Here is a 12081-nt window from a genome sequence, read left to right on the forward strand (position 1 = left end):
GTGTTTTTGCTCAATAAACACTCACAACGCCCGGTCTGGGAATCGAAACCGCGATCCTATGACCGCGAGTCCACTGCCCTAACCACTGGGCCATTGCGCTTCCACTTTCATACAACATCAACATCAACAAACAAGGAATCTTCAACTTTTTTCTGATCTCACGTAGGGTGTTATGAGCCTCTGAGATTTCATTTTGTCGTTGAAGCTGCTGACTTATTTCTGCACCACACTCTTTGACAAGTTCTTTTAAGAGATTTACAAAGTTTTCTGTGACATTTTTTCTTCCAAGATGGAATTTGTAACTTCTTGTATCTTTTACTAAGATCCTTCAACAATGGAACTGTGAACTGTTATTGTCTTTCACTGGGGATTTCCTTAATTCTCTGATCATGAAAGTGCTAACCACTATTATTACTAAGCAAGTTCTTTAATTTTTCAATGAACTGATAACTACTAATATCCTTTATTAAAAATATTCCTTCTTTCTCTCCAAAGACAGAATAATTGGCTTACATGGAAATCTTTGCTCAATGACATATGATCCACATGCTCAATTATGGATATAGTCACTAATGCATCAAGTTCCGGAAGTAGTCACAATCTTTTGTGTTGGGAATACCAACGGATTTAAGGATTCTGGTTTACATGTGTAGAAGTTATTAAGCATAACTTAACATTTAGTGGTAGTGGTGATGTATGATGTATGGTTTGGCATTGGCTGGTATTGCTTGTATGAACTGTGCATCTTGTCCCAGGTAAATGGGTGAAGTTATAGTCACTGTATATGCATAGTCTCTCGTGTTGAGAATAGATGCATATTTCAGGGTTTTGTGTGTTCATAATTTCATTTTATCTACAGTTGGTAGATTTATCATGGAGCTGTCAGGTATACATTCAGATTGAGGTGGACGGTAGGAAAAGAAAGGAGTAATTCTTCATAATTTTGGAGTAGTAGTGGTATAATGGTAGTAGCAGTAGAATAGGATGACAATGGTGATAATAGATTTCTTGTGTTATTCTGAGAAGAATTTGAGTGGTCTGGCTATGGAGAAAAGCTAAGAACTATGTTACTTAATAGTTCATCATAGTATGGAAGAGCAACTTCTAATGCTGATTTTGTTGCTGTTGCTATTTAGTTGTGGTAAGGGTTGTAGCAGTAGGTCATGATGATAATGATGATGGGCCACTTATAGTATTCAGAGGAAATGAAGTGGATAGTTACACTGTGAAGGGCTTTTGATGTCGGAGTTTAACAGTACATCAATTGTGCTAATATTGAGGAGTGACTGTGGTTGCTATACTGTTTCTTTATATATATATATATATATATATATATATATATATATATATATATATAATACAAAGAATATATATACATGTATACACACATATATGTACATACTTACATCTACATGTGTATATACATGCATATCAGGGTACAGGACGTTAGAACAATAAACTACAGACAACGGAACGAACACATAGGAAAACGGAAAGCCCTTTGGAATATCCCTTCATCAGCTATATATACATACACACACACACATATAAATTTATATATAAATAAACAAAAGAATTTATATATGTATCATATATATATATATATATATATATATATATATATATATCATATCATATATATATATATATATATATATATATATATATATCATCATCATCGTTTAACGTCCGCTTTCCATGCTATCATGGGTTGGACGATTTGACTGAGGACTGGTGAAAACCAGATGGCTACACCAGGCTCCAATCTGATTTGGCAGAGTTTCTATGGCTGGATGCCCTTCCTAACGCCAACCACTCAGAGAGTGTAGTGGGTGCTTTTACATGTCACCCGCACGAAGGCCAGTCAGGCGGTACTGGCATATATATATATATGAAAATATATACAGTAATCCCTCAACTACCCAACCCACCGCCACGATAGGTGAAAATCTGTAAAGTAGCAACGGTATTGCATATTTTTAAAAATTATTTTTATAATTCGTATATATTTATTTTATTATAAATGGAAAACAAAACCACAGAGGAATCAATGTAAGCTTAATAAACCGTAATATGGCAAGGGATTATTGTGTATATATAAATATATATATAGTAATATATCTATCTAAGAATTTTTGAGGGTTTTCATTTTATTTAATTTAGTTCTTTGTTCTTATTTGGTGATCAATTTTGAAACACTATTTTCTAAGCCTGGGAAAGGTAAGAATGGGGTGCAATATTGAATTTTGCACCTCCACAAAATTTAGGGGGTGCAAGTGTACCCCACTCTTCCCAGGCCCTTGCCAACTGGCATCAATGGTTGAAAAGCATGGCATAAAACTATCACACTGTTTGCCAATCATTAACCCACCACCACCATCATCATCATCAATATTATACATTTCAGACCCACAGGAGAAAAGAGACTGATACACTTAGCAATACACATCACACACTTCGTGAAGATGGTCCTCCTCTGTCCGATTGTCTCCCTTCTTGCATGCTAATTCTCATTCACTCACATGTAGAGGATCCACTGTTCCTAAAAAATGCATGTATGTGAGTGTGTGTAGGCATGTGGCTTAGTGGTTGAGGTGCTGCAATTATGATTATGAGATTGTGGTTTCAATTCCTGGAGCGGGCAATGTATTGTATTCTTGAGCAAAACACTCCATTTCATATTGCTTCCAGTCCACTCAGCTGGCCAAAGTGAGTAAGCTCTTGGAGGAACCAGCATCCCCTACAATGGGTGAATATATACATGACTGGTTTTCTGCAGTTTCCATCCACTAAATCCACTCACAAGGCTTTCGTTGGTCTAGGGTAATTGTAGAAGACAACTGTCCAAGGTGCCATGCAATGGTTCTGAACCCCAAATCATGTTGTTAGGACACACATTTCTTAACACAACCATGCTTGTTCCTTTGATCAAAAACAATAATAATAATAATAATAATAATAATAATCATTTAACGTCTGTTTTCCATGTTGGCATGGGTTGGCTGGTTTGACAGGAGCTGACCAGCTGAAGAGCTGTTCAGACTCCATATCTGTTTTGACATGGTTCCTATGGCTGGATGCTCTTCCTAATGCCAACCACTTTACAGAGTGCACTGTTTGTGTGCAGCACTGGTACGGGTGCTTTTTATATGGCACCAGCAATTATGAGCCCACAAGGGCAACCACGCTTTTACTTAGCTTGACATGAGCCCTGCAAGTTCAGGAGCACTCAGCCGGAGAGGGTTGCACGGGAAGAGCCTGTATGCAAGGGCAAACAGTTTTTTATTTAGCTTGACTCATCTTTTGAAGCACAGCAAACTGTCATGAGTCTTGGTCCCCTGCTATTCCCTCTGTGAGTCCTAACGTCAGTAGTTCCTTTCTTACCACTTCATCACATCTTCCTGGGTCTACTCCCTTCTAGATGTTCCAGCTACAATCAGGGATCGGCACCTCTTGATGCAACTGTTTTCATTGATATGCATTACATGGCCATACCAGTGCGAAAATGTAAAAAAAAAAAGTAATAAAACAAGACAAAACCAAAGATAATTACAGGAGTGAAATATTCTTAGAAACTGTGATATAACTTGTAAGAGTATGGAGACCCAGTAATAACATAAAACTGAGTTAAGAGCAGAAAACTATGAGAGCCAATAACCTAAAATATATTGGGAGTCAAAACATTTCTCCTATAGTGACTGGCATGAGAGACCATATGGCAGATATCTATGGAAGCCCATATATCAAAACTATGTAAACCAATTTTGCAGAAAATTATGAAAGCTAATATGGGTGTAATATACGAAATCTCATGTTGTGGGTAACTATAGTAGACAATATTTGTGACAGAAAACTATGGAAGCAAATGCAGCAGAAATATATCAAAGCTAATGCAGCTGATATTTCATGGTAGGCAATATAGCAGAAAACTATGGAAGCTAATTTGACAGAAAATTATGCAAATTAACTTGGAAAAGATCTTTGGTAGCCAATATAGCTAATAACTGTAAAAGACCTTATGGTAGAAAATTATGGAAGCCATTATTACAGGAAACTATGAAAGACAATATTGTAAATAACTAGCTAGAGAAATAGTAGCCAACATAGCTAAAAGACTATGTAAGCCATTGTAGCAGAAAACTATGAAAGACAATACAGTGGAAAACTATGGAAGTCAATATAGTAGAAAATTATGCAAGTCAATCATCATCATCATTGTCTTAACATCTCTTTCTATACTTGCATGAGTAAGATGGAATTTTGTCAAGGCAAATTTCCTATGACAGATGCCCTTCCTGTTGCTAATCCGTATTTGTTTCAAAGTAAGGTAATATTTCCCCAGAATCAGATACATTTTCTTGGAAGATTGGGAATAAAGGATACTGCCTGCATAATGGTGAACACCAGGCAAGGAGAAAGTAACACACACACACACACACCAAATCCACTCACAAGCCTTAGGTCAACCTAAGGCCATGGTGGAAAACACTTGCCCAAGGTACCGCTATGCAGTGGGGCTGAACCCAGAACCATGTGGTTGGGAAGAAAACTTCTTAGCACACAGCCACACCTGCACTTTAATGGTAAGAAAATTTATGAAAGCATCGCAGCAAAATTATTTAAGACAAAAATGTGAGAAAATTATGAAAGCTGGCATGGAAATGCTTATGGACATAGTATTCATGGTGGCCCTACACGGCATAAATCTAAGAAGGTTAATATAAAACTATTGGGAAGTAAATAAAGTGCACGCACATATACACCACATTTGAACATATTTCTGAATATAGATTATGAGAGCAAACCAACCCTGTCCAAACACCAGCCTGGCCAGTTCAAACCGACAGTGGCAGGTGTGATCAGGAAAGAGAAATAGTGGGATAGAAAGAAAGGTGAGAACATTAATGACTTATCTTGGTGGCTTCTTAGTCTTCTCTGTTATCCATTAAAGGTGGACACGATGCAGCATACAGAAGGGGTTAGAGAGAGAGAGAGAGAGAGAAAGAGAATTGGGGAGGGTGAAGGTGGCGACCAGCAGCAACAGCAGCAGACCCAATTCCTTGCTGTATCAAGCAACAATGCATGTCGGAGATGCGGTATTTAAGAAAAATTTGTAGGTTCCATACTTACAATTTGACCTACCTGTCTTCTGAAGTAAAATGCCATCCCACAGGAAACAGTGAGAAACAGCAGCATAAAGGACAGTGTTCCACTATACTGAAATGGAAAAAAGATAATAATAATGATTTCTTTATTGACCACAAAGGATTTACACTAAGAAAAACATTAAAGTCAGTACAGGACAAAACAAACGATGTATGTGTATGTGTGTGAGTGTGTTGTAAGGATTTTGCATGTAACCATCATCATCATCATCATCGTTTAACGTCCGCTTTCCATGTTAGCATGGGTTGGACGATTTGACTGAGGACTGGTGAAACCAGATGGCTACACCAGGCTCCAATCTGATTTGGCAGAGTTTCTACAGCTGGATGCCCTTCCTAACGCCAACCACTCAGAGAGTGTAGTGGGTGCTTTTATGTGCCACCGGCACGAAGGCCAGTCACGCGGTACTGGCAAATAATAATAATAATCCATTCCTCTACAGGCACATGGCCTGAAAATTGGGGGAGGGGACTAGTCAAATACATTGACTCCAGTACTCAACAGGTACTTATTTTATCAACTTCAAAAGGATGAAAGGCAAAGTCCACCTTGGCAGAATTTGAATTCAGAACATAAAGATGTGTGAAATGCTGCTAAGCATTTTGCCTGGCAATAATAATGGTAGTTACAAATTTAGACACAAAGCCAGCAATTTTATGGGTAAGAGAGGTAGTCAATGTCATCAACCCTGGCACTTGCCCCGACACTCTCAAATCTAAGGGAGAAAACTAATCCATTCCTCTATCATTATTCACATTTTGTAATGTTTGTTATTAAAATTGGCACATGTGGCTGAATTTCTGCAATTTACTTTGATTTTTCTTTTTTTAATAGAAACTTTCGTGTGTACTTGGGTAAATTGTTTCTGAAGAGAGTAACTCAGTTAACCCTGTAAATTTCATGCTGCAAAATGGCCAGGGAAAATCCCTACCTTTTCGCATGTGTGTTTCAGGATTTTTCTATGTCCACACCAGTTTACTATTTGCATTTAATTTATCATTAACATCTCTTTTCATCATCTCTTATAGAGTATGATTTCTTTTAGATATAATTATGTCCATTAATTAACAATCACACATGCACAACATTTAAGCAAAAATGACTATTTACATAAAAAAAAAAGACATCTTTTCTGTAGCAATACCAATTTTTACAATGATTTGACCACAAGTATTGTTGGCACTCCATCGCAGGTTCCAGTTGATCCGATCAACGGAACAGCCTGCTCATGAAATTAACGTGCAAGTGGCTGAGTACTCCACAGACAAGTGTACCCTTAACGTAGTTCTCGGGGATATTCAGCGTGACAAGGCTGACCTTTTGAATTACAGGTCCAACAGAAGCAGGAAGTAAGAGTGAGAGAAGGTTGTGGTGAAAGAGTAGAGCAGGGTTCGCCACCATCCCCTGCCGGAGCCTCGTGGAGCTTTAGGTGTTTTCGCTCAATAAACACTCACAACGCCCGGTCTGGGAATCGAAACCACGATCCTATGACCGCGAGTTCGCTGCCCTAACCACTGGGCCATTGCGCCTCCGATCTGACCACAAGTACATACACTATAAGCATTTGAATAAACAAGTCCATTTTTAGGTATTTTCTGCCCCATTATTACAAGACTGATCATTTGACTTGGAAAATGTTCAAAAAGATGTTAAGAACTAATCCTTCATACCACAATATAGTTCCATAGCTTATGAATTTATAAAATGAAAGATACTGTATTTTCTTCAGTACAGTAACATTCCTACACATTTCTGCACTAACATTTCACTCCAGGTATGAAAAAATTACCTCTGGCATAGAGCTAACCTTATTTAGCTCAGTGTTGTTGTTGGCATATTTGTTCTTACTATATAAGCATTGGTGCACTAGATTTTTAATAGTCAAAAAAGTTGGTTCATTGTTGAAAACAATAGGTGCATGTGACTCACTGATCAAACACTCTATATATATTTTAAGCCTCTACAGCATTGAATCAAAAGTTTTGCAGTGTTTTGGTAACTTATTGCTTTAATTGTCAAGTTACAACAAAAGCAACCTAGCATTTGCAAGTAGAGGCCCATCGTTGTTGCACCATCTGAAGCCACCTTTCTGCCAGTTCTTTGACCCCACGCTGATACCAGTTCTTGTCCTTCAAGGTGAAGAACTCCTCTTGGTTGATGATGCATTGCAAGCGCAGGAAGTGATTCACAAATAATAATCTGAGGGAGTTAGGTCCAAACTATATGCTGAGTGTGGTATCAGCTCAATTCTTTCAAGTTCTTGAAGTTCAATCAGGATCATTCATGCAGCGTGAGGTCTTGCGTTGTCTTGCTGTGGAAGAACCTTCTTTCTGTTAACCAATGCCAGGTATTTTTGCCACACAATGGCATGCATCAGCCCCAGTTATTCGGAGTACAGGTTGGCATCGATGGTTTGACCGTCTTGAACAAACTTATAAAGAATTATCTACCCCTTCATAATTCTGCCAGATGCAGAGCATCACCTCGTGTTTGAAACGCCCATGTTTAGCGACAGGTTCTGAAAGCAAACCCTTGCTTAACCACTGCTTATTCATGTTAGAATTATTACCCCTAACTTCATTTCTCCAGAGCAAAAACCAGCAGTGACCCATTAACAAAGCAGCCTCTATATGGTCACGTGATCTATTAAAAATAACTACAAAATCTCCCTCAAATCACCCTACACACACACACTGTTTTAATAAAATGAAAGACAGATGCATTAGATAATGCAGTCCTTCAAAACATCAAAGAGTTTGTTCACTCATAGTTGTCCATCCAGACCCTCACCTGCTTCCAAGCAAATATTTCCCTATAACCAGACATGGTTTTATGAAAGATTAGAAATGAAGGACACAACTTGCATGAAGGTGACACTCGTGTACAGCTATTACATAATGTAAAATGCAATGAGACACACACACACGCACAGAGTTTCCAGCCAAACCGTCCAACCCATGCCAACATGGAAAACAGATGTTAAATGATGATGATGATCACACACACAATGGATGGGCTTCTTTCAGTTTCCATTTACCAAATCTGCTCACTGGTGTCTTCTATTATAGCCCAGAGCTATAGTAAAAGACATGTGCTCAAAGTGTCATGCAGTGGGATTGAACCTGGAACCATGTAGTTGAGAAGCCAAACTTCTTATCACACACACACACAGTGCCTACATCAAGTACACAACATACAAAAACAGTCTCCTCACATCACTCCTCTGGCCTAATTTTCCCATGATTTAATTTAGATTAAAATATCTAACGAAGATGGAAAAAGAATTGTAATAAGATGTGGTGAGGTGTGTGGTGTTGGTGTGGTAGTATGAATATAGAATTGGTCATAGTTGTGGTGTAGATATGTTGGTTGCAGTGGTGGTGGTGGTAGTAGTAGCAGTTGCAGTAGTTGTGGCGGTAGTGTTTATGGAGGGGGGTGTTGTAGTGATTAAAACACTGATTGAGCAGACTCTGTTGCTTAAAGACAATCTGACCTCGACCACCCCGTTTTCCTTTGTATATCTAGGGCACCACTGGCTAATGTGTCCTTTTGCAGACAGAGGATGTGATTTGAGGAAATCTGATTGCTATTTTTAGCAGGTTAATTGACCACATTGAGTGTTTCTTCATTGGTAACAATGGCAGAAGTTACAATGACAGTGACAGTAGTGGTGATGGTTGTGATAGTGGTTGGTGATGATGATAATAATGGTGGCAGTGGTGGTGATGGTAGTGAAATTATTAGATGTGCCTGAGAGGTAACAAAGAAAAAAAAGAGGTAAGCAACTAGGGAAGTAGCCGTCATCACAGCCACCCCCTACCAGTAAACAGTCTAGCCTAGCTACCCCAAGAGACTAGTCTGCCACCCAACTTCCCTCTCACTCTACCATCATCATCAGCATAGCTCACCTCACCAGAATTCAAGGTTACCCATGCTAAGAGAGAGAGAGGGGGGGGAGAAGAGAGAGAGAGAGAGAGAAAGAAAAGAGGAGAGAGAAATGGATGGGAGCAGAAAGTGGAGGATGCTGGGTTGTGGCAGTGGCAATTAAATCCAAAAGCTAATTAGGTTGAAACAAGTAGAGTAGAGTGATATATACTAGCTACTGCTAGACTGATGCCTACACCATCACCCCACCCGCCAGCACTAGGAATTCATGTCTAGATGTATATTTGCAGGCACACATGTATGAATATGTGTGAGTGTACATACATATACATATGTATATAATATAAAGGTATATATGTGTTAGTGTGTGTGTGTGTATATATATATATATATATATATATATATATATACACACTCAAAGGTATACATATAGCTAAAGTTTGTTGACATACATTTGTATATTAATGCCCTCCTTTCTCTGTCTCTTCACACACACACATACTCAAATGTGTATATATAACTAGTTAAGTTTGTTTACATACATTTGTATATTAATGCGACTCTTTTCACACACACACACAAACCCATATATATATTATATATATTATATATATATATTTCATTATATGTATTTATTTCCTCTTAGTTAACAATTAACTCCGACAAAACAAATTGATTAATAGATACCACAAAATAACTGTGGTGTAACTCCTGTTTATGAGGTAGAAACTCCCTGTTAATTTGGGGTATTTTGAATAAATATAAAATTTAATAAATGGATATGCATATGTTAAATAAAAGAATTCATTTAACATAAGCGTATTACTCCATTTATTAAATTTTATATATATATATATATATATATATATATACAAATGTATGTATGCGCATGCACATTCTAAACTAGGTAGATTTATTTACTGTAGTTAATATAAAAAAAAAACAATGTACCTGAATGAATAGGAGGGCCCTCTATGTGGTCAATCAACTTGTTAAAAAAAACAGTCAAATCTCTCAAATCACACCTTACAGTCATTAAAAAAAAAAGTAAGAAAAGAAAAAGGAGACTGGATAATGCAGCTTCTTAGACAGAATGTCTCAATAAAAGACATGAGGGTCATGCCTGAATTGTATATGATCACATGTCTGTCAAATCAAGCTGACAGCTACAGCAATGGCCAAGAGGAACAAGTGTAATAGATAAAAAGAAACTACAAAAAATGGTGCTGGTGCTGATGATGATGACAGTGGTAGTGAAGATGATGATGATGATGGTGGTGGAGGTCGTGGTGATGATAGCAGTGGTGATGATAGCAGTGGTGATGATGATGCTGACCATAATGATAGCGGTGATGTGTGTGTGTGTGTGTGTGTGTGTGTGTGTGTGTGTGTGTGTGTGTGTTAGAATGAGAATTGGCACTATTGCCAAGAACATCTATTTCTGTGTCTTTTGTGTTATTGTTAGCTCTTGTACTGAACTGGAGGTGATGGAGGAGATGGTGGCAGTGCCATGGTGATGGGGGAGCCTCATGTGAGGATGGCATGCACTGCGACTGTGAGGTGGCAGCAATGGTGATGTAGTGGTAGCAATACCTTGAGTGGTGGTGGTCCACAGTGGAGTGGTAGCATGTAGTATGACAGTGGTTCATAGAGTGGTAGTGGTAGTCTGTAGTGTAGTGGTAGTGGTGAATGTTCATGGCTTAGTGGTTAGGGTATTCGGTTCATAATCGTATGGTCATGAGTTCGATCCCTGGTGGCGCAGTGTGTCCTTGACCAAGACACTTTATTTCATGTTCCAATCAACTCAGCTGACAAAAAAATGAGCAGTACCTGTAATTCAATGGGCCAGCTTTGTCACACTCCATGTCATGCTGAATCTCCCTAAGAACTATGCTAGGGGCATGCATGTCTGTGGAGTGCTCAACCACTTGCATGTTAATTTCACAAGCAAGTAGTTACGTTGATTGGATCAACTGGAACCCTCGTCATCAGAATGACAGAGTGCTAGTGTGTGTGTGTGTGTGTGTGTGTGCGTGTGTGTGTTGTGAAAGCATGTGGCTTAGTGGTTAGGGCACTCAGCTCAAGATTCTAAGGTCCTGTGTTCGATACCAGATGGCATATTGAGTCCTTGAGCAAGACACTTTATTTCATGTTGCTTCAATTCACCCAGCTGATAAAAAATGAGTAGTACCTGGATTTCAAAGGGCCAGCTTTATCAAATTCTGCGTCACGCTGAATCTCCCTGAGAATTCCATTAAGGGTATGCGTGTCTATGGAGTGCTCAGCCACTTGTACATTAATTTTATGAACAAGTTATTCCGTTGATCGGATCAACTGGAACTCCTAACCGATGGAGTACTAATGTGTGTGTGTGTGTGTGTGTGTGTGTGTGTGTGTGTGTGTTTGTTGTGAAGGTACAAGTCAATGGGAACCCTCATCAATGCCACCAATGGAGCAGCAGGCAGTGGTAATGGTGGCATGTAGTGTGCCAGTGCTTCAGAGTGGTGATGGTCATATATACCAGGGGTCTTCAAACTGTGGTCCGCGGACCACAGGGGGCCCACAAGGACAAGACAGGGGGTCCATGGACAGCCTGAAATATAAAGGAGTCCGCAAGTCAAAAAGTTTGAAAACCCCTGATATATACAGTGATAGTTGTGATAACAATGCTGATGTTGTTTAGCCACAGTAAATCCTGGTTGTGCAAACCTATGATCAGAAACGTTCCAACCATAACCACCCTGTATTTTTAAGGCTGCCATGGAATAAATTACCTGAAGTTACTTTACTTTCATTTTTTTTTTTTAAGACAATAGAGTATGTTTTGATATGGCTGCTATTTCTAGCATCTTGAACAACCATACCAGAAGCTCTCTCTCTCACTGGCTCGCGGGCTCCTGGTTGGTGAGAGCAGCTGGAGTACTGACTGCATTTAGGATGATAGTGGTGGTGAAAGCAGGTAACATGGTAGTGGTGTTTGCAGTAGCAGTTGTAGCAGTAACAGTGTATTGTATATAGAAGCAGTAATGA

General features: G+C 38.8%; 1 protein-coding gene across 16 annotated transcripts in view; it reads right to left on the reverse strand.

Moving 5' to 3' along the window:
• Positions 1 to 12081, reverse strand: part of LOC106880431 (tetraspanin-18) — a 595429-nt gene that overhangs the window by 24514 nt on the left and 558834 nt on the right. For 10 of the 16 annotated variants that reach the window (XM_052970246.2, XM_089356794.1, XM_089356793.1 and 7 more), the window contains one exon: positions 5131 to 5217. In XM_052970246.2, the coding sequence (XP_052826206.1) occupies positions 5131 to 5217 (87 nt within the window). The remainder of the gene's footprint in view (positions 1 to 5130; positions 5218 to 12081) is intronic. The other 6 variants (XM_089356796.1, XM_089356795.1, XM_089356797.1 and 3 more) reach the window with 1 other exon arrangement.

This window comes from Octopus bimaculoides, chromosome 8, assembly GCF_046866305.1.
Source record: "Octopus bimaculoides isolate indiv1 chromosome 8, ASM4686630v1, whole genome shotgun sequence".
In the NCBI taxonomy this organism is placed as follows: domain Eukaryota; kingdom Metazoa; phylum Mollusca; class Cephalopoda; order Octopoda; family Octopodidae; genus Octopus; species Octopus bimaculoides.